Source organism: Elephantulus edwardii, unplaced genomic scaffold (assembly GCF_000299155.1).
Source record: "Elephantulus edwardii isolate Elephantulus edwardi_28Jun2011 unplaced genomic scaffold, EleEdw1.0 scaffold00036, whole genome shotgun sequence".
Classification (NCBI taxonomy): Eukaryota; Metazoa; Chordata; class Mammalia; order Macroscelidea; family Macroscelididae; genus Elephantulus; species Elephantulus edwardii.
The window spans coordinates 20,675,629-20,693,007 of NW_006399786.1; the positions used below are offsets into that span (position 1 = coordinate 20,675,629).

General features: G+C 37.2%; 1 protein-coding gene across 1 annotated transcript in view; it reads right to left on the bottom strand.

The window, feature by feature from the left end:
- The window catches only part of LRRC69 (leucine rich repeat containing 69), a 109,244-nt gene that overhangs the window by 9,754 nt on the left and 82,111 nt on the right, over positions 1-17,379 (bottom strand). Inside the window, exons 6-7 of the mRNA XM_006884628.1 lie at positions 16,903-17,004; positions 8,246-8,425 (exon numbers count right to left, since the gene is read on the bottom strand). Of these exons, the coding sequence (XP_006884690.1) occupies positions 8,246-8,425; positions 16,903-17,004 (282 nt within the window). The remainder of the gene's footprint in view (positions 1-8,245; positions 8,426-16,902; positions 17,005-17,379) is intronic.

A 17,379-nucleotide genomic window follows, 5' to 3' on the forward strand; every position in this document is an offset into this window, starting at 1 on the left:
CATGCGAAGAAAAGTAGAAGTTCAGTGATGCGGAGACTGTAACGATGACCTGAGATCTAGAGGACAATGTAGGATTTGGCTCAGTTTTCAATCGTTATTCATAGGAGGAGGATGTGTGGTAACTGATCTAATGGCACCTGACAACAACTATAAAGTCATTTCATGTTGCAGATGTATTTATGTCAAGTACTTTGCTCTTTTAACAATGCCTTGAGATGGCAAACTGCACACAAAATAGAACATTTGGTAAACAAAACAAGAGCCATCAGACATTAGCATTATCAAAAGGGCTATCCCCATTTTACGAAGTGTTGACTCTCTAGCTTTCTAGTGAATTGAGGTTTGAGTCATAACAACCCCACATCAGATTTACCCTGAGATTGTAAAACTTTATGGGAGGAGACAGTATGTATTTCTCCCTCAGAAATGCTGGTGAATTCGAACCACTAGAGACCTTGAAGTTCACAGCACAACTTGCTATAGACTATGTAGCCAGCACTCCCTACATATTTACTATAAACGTAAAGAGTCACTAAACTTTGTTCCTAAAGAGAAATTGAGGAATTGCTGAAACAGAAAGGAGGATTTAAGACAAAGAAGTTTTTATTTGCATAATCTCTTCTCTATAATAACAGACAAAGTAGCACAAAATGCTAAATAAACATGTCTTTGTTATGTGCCATCGTGTTAGAACCAACTCAGAGCTGACCCTTCAGTGAGTTTTCAGAAGAAGGAAATAGCATGAGAGGAGACAGCCCATTTTTGTCTGCAGAGTAGCTGATGAATTTGAACCATTTACATTTGAGTTGGCAACACAACTCCTTACCAACTAGGCCACCAGAGCTCCATGGTACAGTAAACATGAAGGTAACTGTTTACCAATGTGGCTAATCTGTGTTTCACTAGCATGAATGTTCTGCATGTAATTCTCTCTCTTTTTTTTTATTTTATTACTTTTCTGTGCGTGTACCGTCAAATCAAATCTGACTGGTACAGGAGGAGATTGTCCCTCCTTCCCCGGCAGAGCATCTGGTGGATTTGGTAATTCTCTTTTTAGAGATGCCCAGCTGTCAACTAAAACACTGGAGGTTGAAACCCACTCAAAGTACCTCGGAATAAAAATATTCCATGAAAAAGATCTGCGGAGCACAGGTTTATTCTAACACACATAGGGTCACCATGAGTAAGCATCATCTCTATGACAACTGGTCTAAAAACCTGAAAATTCACGCTGGAATCAGAAATCAAAACAATTCCATCAAAACAGCATGTTTTAAGTAGTTTGGAAAAAAATACACATTTACCACCCAAACTTTAACAAATTTAAGTATCTTGCATTTTGTTTACCATTATTGCCAAATTCACAGTGCACATTTATTCTAATTCCACCATTATGTGGAGTTTTCCCAACTGTAATGCTCTTACTAAATTATACTCATTTCTTTCACTACTTTACTAAGATTAGGTTATTTCAAAGTGAAACACATTTCCTCTTCAAAATATTTCTCTTTGTAATTCCCACCCTTCCATTTTAATTTTTTTTCCTTTGCATACCAGTTTATTCAAGCATAGCAATCTGGCTATTCAGTACTTTTCTCTTTGTACTTTGAAGTTCCTATACTACTGTTTTCAAACATCAATTATTGCAAAGAAAAAATTATTTTAAATCTATTCTTTCTTTGCAAGTTATTTATATTTAACTCATATCCTATTGTGTTTCTTAATAGTTCACCTTCAGTTTTCTGTAGTTATAGTACATTGTATCTACGTGTGAATTTATCTTTATTTACTCTAATTGGGGGTCAAGGTATTTTCGAATGTGATGATATCTTTCCTACTCTCTTAAATATTTTAATTTTTCCTCCTATTAGATAAGATTCATGCCTAGACTTGAGGGTTAAAAACAATTGTTTAACCATAATGTTTTTATTGTCCTCATATGTATTTAACTAGATAAAAATATACTTCCCTTTGAATGTCTGAAATCCAATTATATAAACACAAAATCTGGGTCTTATTTGTTCTCTCATTCTTATTTCTACTATGATGATGTGTATGTGTGAGAGAGAGAGAGAGTGTGTGTGTGTGTGTGTGTGTGTGTGTGTGTACGTGCATGCGCGCACGCACATGCTCAATTTTTCTGTAAGAAAATGCTTCCCTCGATCTGCCCTGTGTGCCATTAGCTTTGTGTTTCCCTTCACTGGCCAACCAAGGAAAGGTCTCATCTCTCTCATCTCTCCTTCGTTTGGTAGTCTTTAAACTGTATGTGGCTGACATTGTGACTAATATATTACCATTAATTAATGGACTAATTTGCACTTTCCTTTATGGTACAAAAGAGAAATGTTTATGTAACTGTTGTGTTGCTAGCTAGTATCACGTTAGTGCTTGATTTAAGGTGACCTGTGCAAAATAAGGTAAAATACGGTTTGCTCTGCATTAACTATCATGAGTAGACGGGCCCATTGTGTTCATAAAGTTGCCACTGGATGGTTTTTGGAAATAGTTCTACTAAAATGTGTTCAGCATCCTAACAACATGCAAGCCTCCTCTAATGGACGGTAGCTACATAGTGGAAAGTGTTATCTGAAAACCGAATTCAGTCATTTGATGGACAGAAACATATATAAGTAACTTTGACTCAGCTTCTGTCCTCTTGACAGAGAATGGCAAAGAAAATGCTAACAAAGTAAATAAAACAGAAACTGTTCAAGATAAGGGTGCGAAATGGTGGCAAAACACAAGGAAAACAGACATCTAAAAAAGGTTATAACGAAAGAGCAGACCGCAAGGGCCACTGGAAGTCCATCAGAAGCTGTGCAAACTCAACCCCCACTGAAAAACTTTCATAAAAGATAAGAATGAGGTCAGACTTTCCTGACTTGTTCATAGTCTGTTATGAATGTCTAATAAACCTCCATTTCTATCTCTTACTCTCGCCCGGTGTCAGTGTCTTTCTTGTATATCTGAATCAGAACTTTCTAGTTCTTGCCTGAAGAGGCCCCTGGACTCCTTTGGAAATCATCCCCTTGACACTCTGGGAATAGAATCTCTGAAAAGCAAGTCATGAAGTTAACAGGAAGATCATAAAGTCAAATTATTCAAGTTTTACCTCCCCTATGAAGTTCGCTGAAGCTTCCTGACTATTTGTTTGTCTCATCTGTGATTCCGTAGCATGGATACATAACTCCATATGAAAATGTCTATTAGACTGTATTTGAACTGGTCTCCTCCATGTCACGTCTTAATTAATCCTTGAAACCTGAGACCCTTGCGCAGCGCCATGCATATAATAGTCTCCCAATAGATACAATGGGGGGGGGGAAATTACACATATAGCAATAATTATTAAAACTTATTTTACATAGTTTATGGCTAGAAAGTTTTTGCCTGGCTTTGCCCCTGATTCTTTGATTATTCTTAATCATTGTCCTTTTGTTGAAACCTGAGTTTTTTCTCACTGCTTTACAATTATGTGTAGGTTATAAGAGCAATGAGTTGAGTCAGTTAGGGTTTACTATTGCAAGCTGTCCTCCCTGGTTCAGTACTTTGGCCTTCTCACCTCCCTGTGCAGGTAGCCTCAGGCAATCTTCAGTATTGTGGCTTCAAGTATCACATTTATATGAGCAATCAATCTTTACATCTTCATCACTGGCTTTGTTCTCTCTTGTCCAACAGAAACCTCATCTTACCATTCCATTGCTTCAGCCACTGTTCACAGCTTTCAAAATTCATTTCAAACTTTACACGTAAGAGTCAATCTTATTTCAACTCTCCAACCTTACTTCCCATCCACACTTTTCCTTAATGAGTTTCCTATACTCGCCATGCATTGTATCATTTACTTTTAAACAGATAGATCCCTCACCTGGATTCTTTTCTGTCCAAGTTCCAATCCACCCTTCAAACCATATCTCCAAGTAATGCTTCTTCAAATATTTTTAATTGTAATCTATAATCACCAGTATCAAACTCAAGCTTTTGTAGACAGAAAAGGGAATATCTCCATTGAATTGAAATGTCCTCCTCACCCTCTGGGAAATCCTCCCTCATATATTTACTCCAAAACTCACTTTTTGTTTTCTAAAAAGCCATGCCTCAAGACAACTCTAGCTCAAGGTGAGATCCCATCTGTTGCACAGAAGAAACAGCTGAAATGTCTAAGGGATCTGATTGCCAGGTGTTTTTTCCCATGTTGTTACTAGGTGCATTTGAACTTCCAACTTTTTAGTTAGTAGTTGTTAGGTGCCATGATGTAAAGTCTGACTCACATGTACAGTAGAATGAGACATTGTCAGATCCTGCATCACCTTCCTCACAATCTCTGTTGTGGTTGAGCCCATGTGGCAGCCACTGTACCAATCCATCCCTCTAAGGGTCTTCTATTTTACACTGTGACACTGATGTGTCAAACGATAATGGTCACCCATGGTGGACAGTATTTGGGGGAGCTCCCCGATTAAAACAAGCTTGGAAGCAGGAGTGGCATCCACTTCCATAATAGCTTGCCTCCAGAAACCCTATGGACCTGGAGAAAGGATGACAGTTATACAAGCATTCAGGTCTTTCATTCATAGGGTCGCTATGAGACATCTACAACTCGATGGCACTCAACAACAACAACTTCACCAAGCATCCAGAGATAGGTCCCTTCTGAGAGCGTTGGTAGCCTAGTCTGTAGGGAATTGTGTTGCCAATTCAAAGGCAAGAAGCTCCAATCTATCAGCTTCTCCTTGGAAGAAAGATAAGAACTCTCCAGAAGTGCAATTTATAGCCCCTGGAAAAATCCACAGGCGGGTCAGCTATGAGGGACAATGACAATTTAGAGTGATAACTTGCCCAAAATGTATGAGACAGTCTCACCATCCTTGCTTCTCAGCAGCATCTGGCTGTACTTCTTCCAGGGCAGACGGTTTTTTTCGCTTTTGGCAATCCATAGTTAGCTAACTGTTGTTTGTTGCTGTTGAGTATGACTCATAGCGATGCTATGAACAAGCACGATGAACACTAACCTCTTTGTTCACCTCACAACTCTGACACACGCAAGCCTATTGATGCAGACACTGTGTCAATCCACCTGGCTGAGGGTCTTCCTCTCCTTTGCTGTCCCTCCACTTTTCCAAGCATGATGTCCTTCTCCAAGGAATAGACTTTCTTAGCAGCATGCCCAAAGTATGCAAGATGAAGCTTCGTCAACCAACCCTCTAAGGAGCACACTGCCTGCACCTTCTCCAAGACATATGTCTGTTCTTTTGGCAGTCCATTCATTACTCTTCTCCAACCACAGTTCAAATGAATCAATTCTCCTTCTGTCATCCTACTTCACTGTTCAACTCTCAGCAACACTGAACTTATTGAAAAGACCAGGGTCTGAATCAAATGCACCTTAGTCCTAAAACTAACATCATTGCTCCTCAGAAACTTGGAGAGGTCCCTAACTGTAGACTTTCCCAATGCAAAACATTTTCTTCTTGGTGTCAAGGACATATTTTTAATTTATTAATAATTTTGTAATTGGAAAAGATGCCTTTATTTTTCCACAAGCATGAAAGAAACTCTCTAGTTAGATGATTTTCTTAGCTTATTTAATATCAAATTTGTTTTGTAGATGTGTCCATAAGAGCAAAAACTAGCAATGTCAACTGAAAAATAAATATTAAAAATTGGTGGCTATGATAAAAGTTACACATTTGTTCATTGTATTACTGTTTTCAAGATTTTTTTTTGTTTGCTTTTAAATTTTTCCAAATAAAATGTTGGTGGGAAGAGGTTTTCATGAAATCTCCACAATTTAGGGAAAAAAGTCCCACAATTGTGTTTAAAAAAGAGAATAAAATTCTGTGATATAAGAAGTTCTGATCTTATTCCACAGTTAAAGAAATGCATGAAGTATAAATCTGTGAAACAAGAGTTATTCTGCTATCAGCTGTTGGATAAGCGAATCCACTGTCCTGGTGTAGCAAAGACTCAGAAAGACCTAATCTTGGCTCCACAGATAACGAGGAACACAGAATACTGTGATCAGAAGTCTTTACTATGTTCTGAGCAGAGTACATTGAAAGTCTTTTCACGAGCAAATTCTGAGAAGTAAACTGACTGAAAACAAACTGGACTAAACACCCAAAAACGTCCATCTAAAGATCCATTCACGTTCCAGGGTCTATAAACCATTAAAATGTTTGCCAGGAGTACTGTATTCCCTACCCCTACTTTAAAAAAAAACCTATTATCCATCTCTCATTAAAAAAGAAATCAATTCTTGTCACAAAAGAAAATTTACATGTTCAAGCAATGATTCTTCATTTTTGCCTTGTGAAACCAACCAAGCTAGGTTTTGGTTACTTAAATGAATAAGACACAGCCATTATCCTTTGGTGCTGGGACATCCCTGAACAGGTAGAGTGGAGATTCTCAGTCCTGACTAAACAGGAAGGTCATTTCAGAAACTTTACAAACTTTGGATGTTAGAGCTGTACTCATATTGATTCGGACTTAGTGGGTCTGGTGTGAACCATCTGAGGGATTTTTCTTGTTTTCATCTGCAAGGGAATATTTAGTGAATGGCCACTGAGGTAAGTGTTAGCAGGACGTTGACTCCAGTTCTTTATTGGCACAAGACCGCTGTGGTCTAATGACAACCTAAATCCTTCTATCCATAGGAGACGGAAATAAATTTAGAGGTTATTCATACATCCTGACAGAAATCAGTCACACACACACACACACACACACACACACACACAGTGAGCTGGCACTAAATTTTAGTTTTTCCAGCGTCCTCTGAAACTAGTTAAGAATGTATTCTAAAGCAAAACAATGAATGGTTAGTCTTCTTTTTATCTTTATTTTACCAAAAATATGTATTTTTATAGTATTAACCAAGAAGAACATGAAAACATTTAGTACAAAAGAATTCTCAGGGAAACCATATTATAAGCCAGCACATTTCATTCCTAGAACGACAGAAAGAAGGGATCTGTGTGCAGTAGGTATGACTTCATAGGGTGGCTCAGGCATAGAGAAGAAACTTTGGACCTAAGAGAAGTCAACTGTTCTCCATGAAGACAAGGGAAATTCTGGTGTAAGGAACAAAGGTTGGATGGTCTAGAAAAGGACAAGAAAATTGCTGCATAAGGTTCTATGACTTGTAGGCTAAGAGTGATTGTCACATTTTTATATGGTTAAAAAAATTATAAATATTTTATGATTCATGAACACATGAAATTCAAATTTAAGTCTATAGATACATTTTTCTCTGCAACACCATCATATTCTATGCATTTTCTAGGGCTACTGAATTCTGTACTTTCAGCAGAGACATTATGGTCACAAAGCCAGACAATCAAACTAGTTGCTATCATATCAAGTCAATTCGGACTTAGGGCAATAGCTATATTGCAAAGTGGAACTGTGCTTCATCTGGTGTTCAAGGCTGTAACATTTTCAAAGTAGATCATCAGATCTTTCTTCCAAGGTAACCTTGGATGGGTTTGAACCACAAACTTTTCCATTAGTAGTCAAGTGTTCAACATTTTGCACTCACCCAGGAACTCCTGCCTTATGCAAAATTGAAACAATTTACTACCTTCCTCTTTCCAGAAAAAAAAATGCCCTCTAGTTTTGTATAGGCTTCAGGGGCTGGGTAACCTGTCCAGGGGTACAAAACTCCTGGGAAGCAGAATGTTGCGGTTACACTTCAGTGTCCTCTCTCCCTTTGTCAGTTTTGAGTCAAAACCAACTCCTATATGCCCAACCCGTGAGCTTTGGAAGTTTTATCCCTCACAAGAGGAGACTGTCCATATTTCTCCCACAAAGTCACAGACGGATTTGAACCATCGGGAGGCGCTGTCTTCGGGTTACCAGCGCAACTCCCTACAGACTGTCACCAGGGTCCTTTCTCCGTGTACGAGAGCATCATTATAAGAGCAAACGTTTTACATTACACTCCTCAACAATTCTTCTATATAATAGAATTCTCTTGTTTTACAATTAAAGTTGATTTTTAATTCCCTTTTTTTAACTTAAAAATTCCTTTCTATGGAATTTTGCTACGTTATATGTATGCTGATAAATGTAAACTATGTGATTGACGATGATCAATTATAGACACATAGGCAAATTCGTCTATCAAAACTTAACATGCTATCGTACTGGTCAATTCTTAAATACCAATCCTGTTTAGAATTGGTTCACTTAGACAAATTATAGAAGTCAGACTTATATTCTCACCAAATGCATAATTTACCTTCAGTGGAGGAACAAACTGAACACATTCTAGCCATACGTTTAGAAACGATTTTCCACATATCGGACATACTTTTTCCTGGGATATTTTCTCCCTGGCCTGTGGGTAGTGTTTTATGGCTTGCTTAAGTAAGGGATTATCTTCTGCCAGCTGATTCGTTATAAATCTTGATGTTATTTCCTAGATTAAAAAATAATAGAGTTCCTTACATTAGCTTCAAAATAACTCTTTGCCATTAATGACTTATATTTCACAAATTCTTATCTTTTTTTTGCTGATTCCTCAGTGTTTCTGTTAAATTAAGATTGTGAAGTATATGTAATATATTGTTATAATTTACTTACACTGGAAATAATTTCAGTATATTTCACATATAAATATAAGGAGAATAATTTACTTAGATGTGTGTCATTTGCCTATAGAAATCTAAGCATAATACATTCAGATTGAGTAGGTCAGATTGAGGAAGCAGAATATCAAGAACCAGTGGTACGGAAAGAAGCAGTAACAGGTGCACTAAAAGCATCGTTCAAAAGCTCCAGGATCTGACAGAATTCTAATTTTGGTGTTTCAGAAAACAGATACAACCCTGGATATGCTCTCTCATCTAATTCCCCAAAATGGGAAGATAGCTACCTTATCTATTGATTGCAGTAACCCACATTTGTGTCCACCCCCCTTTCAAATAAAGATTATTCAACATGTGGAAATTTTAAAAAAATCATTAATATCACACAAAATTAAAATCTTACTGAAGATAATTTTTAAAATGACTGGAGTAGTCTATGGACCAGGAATTGCCAAAAATTTAAGCTGGATTCACAAGAGGCCATGAAACAAAGACTATCATTACAGACATCAAATGAGTCTTGGTTGAAAGAAGAGAATATTAAAAAAAAATTGTGTCTTTTTAAGAATTCAAAAGCATTTGACTGTGTGAATTATAACGTAAATTATGGATGATACTGAGAAAACCTGGATTCCAGAACCCTTCGTTGTGAAACCTGTATGTGAACCAAGGACCAGTGTTTTGAAGAGAACACACTGTACGGTTTAAAATCAGGAAAGGTATACATTGAGGCTGTATCCTTTCTCCACACCTATTCCATTTGTATAGTAATCAAATATCCAAGAAGTTAGACCATATGAAGAAGAATGTGGCATCAGGAAAGAATTAAGAATCAACAGCCTGTAATACGCAAACATCATACTTGTGAAAAGTGAAGAGGACATCAAGCACTTATGGAAGAAAATTAAAGACTCCAGCCTTCAGTATGGTCTGCAACTCTACATAAAACAAAATCCTCACAATTGGATCAATAGGTAACAGTATAAAAAATGGAGAAGTGATTGAAGTTATTAAGGTTTTAGTTTTACTTGGGTCCACAATGAACACCCACATTAGCAGCAGTCAAGAAAGCAAAAAGATGTTGTCAAGGATGACTTTAAATTGCTAAAGAACAAGGGTGTCACTTTTAAGACTAACATAAACCTGACTCAAACCATGGTATTTTTCAGGAACTTCCTAAGCATGTGAAAATGCATATGAGGCCAGAGAGTAATTGATGCTTTTGTATTGTGGGATTGGTGAAGAGTAATGCCAAAAGAACCCATTTGTCTTAGAAGACACATAACCAGAATGGTTTGCTGTTATAACGCAGTGGCATTGAGTAGATTCTGACTCGTGGAGACCCTAGGCACAGCAGATCAATGCCTATCCTGCCCTCTCCTCACAATCTCTGCCAAGCTTAAGGTTGTTGTTGCTGTCTCTCTGTCAATCCACCTCATTGAATATCTTTCTTCTCTTTTATTGACCCTCTCCTCTTACAGAATGATGTCTTTTTTTCCAAGAACTAGTTCCTCTTGACAACATGCTCAAAGTGTACAGGACAAAGTGTTCCTACCATCTGTGCTGCTCAGGAGCAACCGGGTCACACTGCATCCAAGCCAGATTGGTTGTTCTTTTGGCAGCCCATGATGTCATCGATGTTCTTCACAAACACCACAAGTCAAGGGCATCCAGTTTTCTTCAGTCTTCCTTATTCACTGTCCCATTTGCTCCTTAGAAGATAAATTTTGACACTTTGCCACATATTCTTTTCTCATATTTTGGGCTTGTTGTCAGGAAGGGCCAGTCCTTAGAAAAGAGCATTACACTTAGAAAAGTACAGAGTCAAGGACAGGAAGACCCACAACAAGATGGAATGTCCATGACTTCAACAAAGTACAGAGTCAAGGACAGGAAGACCCACAACAAGATGGAATGTCCATGACTTCAACAAAGTGCTTAATGCCACACAGCAGAAATTGTGAAAATAGTGAAGGATCAGGCATAGTGACCCTATGAACTCAACTCAACGACACCTAAGAACAACAATAAGTCCTTGCTACAAAGTGTAGTTCCAATGACATCTGCATCACCTCGATGCTTTTCAGGGATGTTCACTCACACCCATCCCAGACCTTGTGAATTAGAATTTGCAATTTAAAAAACCATTAAAATTTGATACCTATTGATTTACAGTATTTCAAGCACTGAGTTCCTAAATATATCTATCTTAGTAAAAATTAACAACTTCCATCAACTAAAGTTTTTCATTTCATTTTTATTAACCCTATCCACACAGACAGGTCAAGAGCCAAGAAAAGTGACTTTATAAAATAATATTATTATAATATCAAATAATAAAATGGAAAGTGAATAAATAGAGGATACCTTTCATCAGTATCATGAACATTATCTTAAAATTAAAAGAATATAAGCATACACATAAAGGTTTGTTTGAAAAAGCAAAGAAAGCAATACATTTGCCTTACTCCACTACATGCCACCCATTTCTTGTGCCAGTCACGTGGAAGTTCTGTATAAATGTTACACAAATACTGCATGAAATTTTAATAGTGCATAGAGTTGATTTAGTTGGGATTTTTTTTCTTGCAAATGTTAAAGATTTCCCTTGGGCATTAAAATATTTCACATCGGGTTTTGTTAGGAATTTTGGAGATAAATACATATATATACATATATAATCTTTTACACATTTCCTCAAATTAACATCTTAGATTATTTTTTTAATAAGAACAACAAAATCATATGGCTTGCTGCATCCCCATTCCCTATTTCTCTAATTCTCTAAATTAGAATATGCCTGGGAAAGTTGCCTTTAGACAGCAAACTGCCCTAGAAGTATGTTTCTTAAATGCCTGATCCTTCCACAACACAACCTCCTACCCATTTAAGCACATTCTCTTGGATGCCTACAAGACTGAGGTCATCATTTCTGAAAGAATTTCCCTTTCACACTAATATCACCACAACTTGTAAATTATGTGTCTATGATTATAGTTTTTCTAACAATTTCGGCAGCACATTATAGTTTGTATTCCTGAATCAGACATTTATTTCAGTGGTGGTTTTTAGCTACACGAATTGTTAAATCCCACTACAAAACTGCAGAAAACTCAGAGACAAAGATTAAGTCCTTGAAATAACAGATGATGGAAGAATTTGCTGAATTACATGGGACCTATAAGCAAGTAATAATTATATACAGTCCACTTTTTTTATTTATGGTTGCTGGACTCAAATGTATGACATCTCTTGACACTGCTTATGTCACCCATTACTTATTTCCTTCATTTACTTGCTACCAATATCATACTAAAAGAGAAAGTAAAGTTATTGCTTGGACATATATCAATACATATAAAGTAAGAGCAATAGTGTGACCCACTCTTTTAGAACACTTCTTACTTTTGTTAAAGACACATAACATGATGATCTAAGTCCAGTGTATTTAAAAATCAACAAATTGTTCTAGGAAAATTATTTCTTTTAAATAGCTGATACACAATTAGGCTAGAATATTTTCTACATTTTGAAAAATAGAACTAGTTTTAATAAATCATATATTAGAATTCATTTTAAGTGCATTTTTACTTTTTCTTGCATGTGACTATTTAATTTATAATATTTGTATAAGATGTGAAAACAAATATAAATCCTTAGCAGGCATGATAACATTTAAAAAATGCTACACATGGAAGCATTACTATATGCATGAAACATAAGGAAATAGCATAAAGAATGAAGATATCCATCTGATATCTAAATAGATGCCTAATTTCAAATTTTGTCTCCATAATTTATTGGACTGATAGGCAGAATGATGATGGATGGAGAGGAGATTGAAAATGTCAACAGCTTCATCTTGCTTAGATGCACAATTAATACCCTTGGAACCAACAGTCAAATAAGGAGATGCATTTCACTGGGAAAATCTGCAGTTTGGGACCTTTCCAAATTATTGAGGCATAGTGATGTCAGTTTGAAGACTAAGGCCTTAGTCTTTCTGATTACTAGCTGCACATCCAAGAGCTGGACAATGAATAAGGATGGCAGAAAAAGAATTGATGCCTTTGAACTATGGTGTTGGAGAAGAGCACTGAACAACCCATGAATGGTCAAAAGAATAGACAGATATGTCTTGGAAAGGGTACAGCTGGAGGGGTGCTCTTCAGAGGCAAGACTAATGAGGCTTCGCCTCACATACTTTGGACATGTTGCCAAGAGGTGTATTCTTTGAAGAAAGACATGATCAAAGAAGGAGAGGAAAATAATCAGGTTGGATTCACACAGTGACTGCTGCAATGAGTCTTGTGTGTCAGGAAGTGTGAGGATGGTGCAGGATAGAACAGGATTCAGATCTTTTGTTCACAGGGTCACTATGAATCATGCTCAATTCAATGACACCTAACAACAATAACATTTGGACACAAACTCAGAAATCAGATACTCTATCTGTAAAGCGGGGATTGGTTGAGATCCCCAATTAAAACAAGCTTGGAAGAGGAGTGGCATCCACTTCCAAAATAGCTTGCCTCTGGAAACCCTATGAACCTGGAGAAAGGATGAAAGTTATACAAGTAGTTCAGATCTTTCATTCACAGGGTCACTATGAGTAGCCTACAACTTTACAACTTAACGACACTTAACAACAACAACATTCACACAGAATTCAATTAGATAATACTGGTTTAACACTGAACCTAGCATCTATTAATGCAGATTGTTGCTGTGGTGTACTGTCAAATTGAGATATAACAGCAATTTAGCTGTTTCAGGAAACAAATACAACCCTGATGTGCTCACCAGTCTCTGCCAACAAATAAGGAAGACAGCTACTTGGACAATTGACTAGAAGAGATGATAGGATTGTTTTCCCCACTCTGAAAAAAACGTGATCCAAGAGAACCAAGAAATTATAGAACAATCTCATTAATATCACATGCAAGTAAATCGTGATGAAGATTCTTTTTTAAATGACTGGAATGGTATAAATCAACAGGGATCTGTTTGAAATTCAATCGAGAGGAGTATCATTGCTTCTGTCAGGTAGATCTTAGCTGAAAACAGAGAATACCAGAAAGATGTTCACTTTTGATCTATTTATTATGCAAAGGCATTTGACTGTATGGATCATAACAAATTATGACAAACATTGATAAGAATGGGAATCACAGAACACTTAATTGTGCTTCTGAGAAATCTACACATAGACCAAGAAGCTGTTGTCTGAATAGAACATGAAAATAAGTCATGATTTAAAAGTAGAAAACTTGTGTTAGGGTTGTATCCTTTCTCCACACCTCTTCAATATGTGCACTGAGCAAATTATACAAAAAGCTGGACTATATGAATGAGAATGTGAAAGAATTCTATATTAATTAAGGCATCAAGATTGGAGGAAGATTCATAATGGCCTGTGTTATGGAGAAGACAAAAATCTGCTTGCAAAATGTGAAGATGACTTGAACCACATATTGAAGAAGATTAAAGACTATAGAATACAAAGTGAGTTACTTCTCAGTATCAAGAAAACAAAAATCTTCACCCCTGGCCCTATAGGCAACGTCATGATAGATGAAAAAAAGATCAAAGTTTCATCTCACTTCTATACAGAATCAACACTCATAGCAGTAGAAGTGAAAAAAAAAATCAAAGAACATTGTTTATTGGGGATCTGCCTTCAAGGACCTCTCTAAAGTTATAAAGAGCAGAGATATCAGTTGAAAGACTAAGGTGTGCTTGAGCCAAGCAATGGACTTTTCAATTGCTTCCTATGCCTCTGAAATTTGGACAATGAATACAGAACACATAAGAAGAACTGAAGCCTTTGAACTGTGATTTTAGTGAAGATGAATGACTATTCTGAGAACTGCCAAAGAATAAATACATTTGAAAGGATAGTTAAATTTCATTTCAATTACTTTGGAAATATTTTCAGGAAAAATCAAACCTTGGAAAGAGACATCATGCTGCAAAAGGTAGAGGGTCAGTGAAAAGAAGAAAGACCCTCAATGAGATGGACACAGCAACTACAATGGGCTTGAGCATGACAAATATCATGACGATGCAGGACAGGAAAATGCTCAGATCTGTAGTTCCTAGAGTCACTGCGAGTGATAGTCAACTCAATGCTAGCCAACAGTAACAATGAAGTAGAACATATCCTAAACCTAATCCTTCAGAATACTATCTCATAAGAAAGGATAATACTCACAAACACATGTAGAAGAGACATATAATGAATGTGTATTACTTGCTAAAAGGAGGAAAGAATTTTTAAAATGCACTAAATCACTAAACAAGATTATTTCTTGCAAGAAAGAAAATTGAATCCCTAGGCACTTTCGGAAACATTAAGACAATCCATCATGTTCAGTTATATAAATATATTTGTAAAGTCAGATTCATGATTGGTAATTGTAATTATGGAAAAATAGTCTCTTTTTTTAATTCCTAAACCACCCAACAGAATCCAAAGAGACTCTACAAATCTTTCTTGGTTTTGCTTTGCTTTAAATATCATCAATTTGTCTCCCTAAAGTGAAACTGAATTCTAGATCTTATTCACTTGTCCAAGAAGAAAAGGGATAAGTGAAGAGAATGGCTGAGACAAGGGGCATGCTTAGAACACATTTATTACATCCATAGAAAACACTGGAAATTTACTGGGAGAGTTAAAAAGAAGATCAATTCTTTTATTTTGATCCAAATAAAGTCTCTATATGTCATTAATATCACATGCAAGAAAGATCCTACTGAAAATTATCAAAAAACAACTGGACAGCACATCAACAGAGAACAGCTAGATGCACAGGCTAAGTTTAGAAGAGACTGTAGTACCTGGTATATTATAGCCAATGTTAGATGAATCTTGGCAGAAGGCAGAGAGTAACAGAGGAATGTCTACCTGTGTTTCATTGATTATGCAAAGGCATTTGACTGTGTGAATCACAACAAACTGGCTAACTCTGAGAAGAATGGGAATCCCAAAACACTTGATTGTGCTTATGAGAAACCTTTACTTGGACCAGGAAGCAGACATCAGAACAGAGCAAGGAAACACTGCATGGTTCAAAATCAGGAAAGTTATATGCCAGGAATACATCCTGTCTCCATACCTTTTTAATCTATATGTGGAACAGATCATCTGCAAGGCTGGGCTCTATGATGAGGAATGTGGCATCAGGATTGGAGGTAGACTTAACAGCCTGTGTTATGCATATGACAGAACCCTACATGCTGAAACAGAGGAGGATTTAAGCGCTTGCTGCAGAAGGTCCAGGACTGCAGCCTTCAATATGGATTGAAACTCAACATCAAGAAAACAAAGATTCTCACCCCAGGACCAGTTGGCAGCATCATGCTAGATAGTGAAGAGAGTAAGATTGTTAACAGCTTCAGCTTGTGTCTACAGTCAACACTTTTGGTAGCAACAGCCAGGAAATCAAAACATTAATTGCACTGGGAAAATCTGCTGTCAGGGGCCTCTCCTAAGTAGTGAAGAGAAATGATGTCAGCTTAGAGACTAAGATGTACCTAATCCAGGCCATGGTCTTTGCAATTACTTGCTATGCATTGAAAATCTGGACAATGGCTAAGGATGAGAGAAAATGAATTGATGCCTTTGATTTTTGGTGCTGGCAAAGAGTATTGAATTCTGAAGGTCCTTCTGACATACTTTAGCCATGTTGCAAGCAGGAACCAGTCCTTGGGACATCAAACTTGGAAGAGTGGAGGGACAGCACAAGAGAAGAAGACCCTAGACGAGATGGATTGACTCAGTAACTGGGGTAACAGGGATAGGTGTGTCAGAGACAATGAGGTTGACTCAATATAGAGCTGGGTTCAGAGATGTTGCACATAGGGTCTATGAGGCACATAATAAAAACTACATGAATTTTGTCTCTGTGGGGATCAGATAGGATGACATTAAATTTTGTAAGCAAAAGAAAAAGATTTTATGGACTGGTCCTTGGAGAGTGACATCATGCTTGGGAGGGGTGGAGGGATCCTCTATGAGGTGGATTGATTCAACGATTGGGGCAATTAGGATGGGTGTATTGGAGACAGTGTAATTGGAACAGGATAGAGCAGGGTTTAGGGCTGTTGTACATAGGGTTGTTATGAGTCACAAGCAACTCAGTGGTACATAACAACAACGACAACAACAACAACAACATCTTGGCAGTGGGCTCAGGTTTCATTAATCATTTGCTGGCATATCTAGAATGCTTGCAAAAAAAAATCTCTCTAAAACTGAAACCATGGCTTGAATTTGACGACTTGTGAGAATGATCTAAGCTCTCACCTGTAATGTCAAGACCTCATTCAGCTCCAAAGCATACACTGGCTGCTTCAGTAATAGTGGGTTCTCGTCACAGTAGAATTCCTTCAGCTTCAAATTCTGAAACTTTTAAAACAAAAGAAGAACTTTATTTCTGGGGGCGGGAGGGAATAGTCTTTACCTCTAGTGTGACATTAGTTCAGTTAGAGGAAAATTAATTTGAATTTGCATCTCTTTTTGCATCTCTTCCCATGCAATTTACTGCCTCTGAAAATCCACTGGGAGGTCAGCTGGTATCAAATGGATCTAGGCTGACAGCAGAAAATACCAGAAGGATTTTTACCTGTGTTTTATTGACTAGGCAAAGGCATTGGACTGTGTGGATCACAACAATGTTTGCCAACATTGAAAGAATGGGACTCCCAGAACAAAGACGCTGTTGACCAAACAGAGCAAGGAAATACTGCATGGTTAAAATCCAAAACGGTGTGCAGCAGGGCT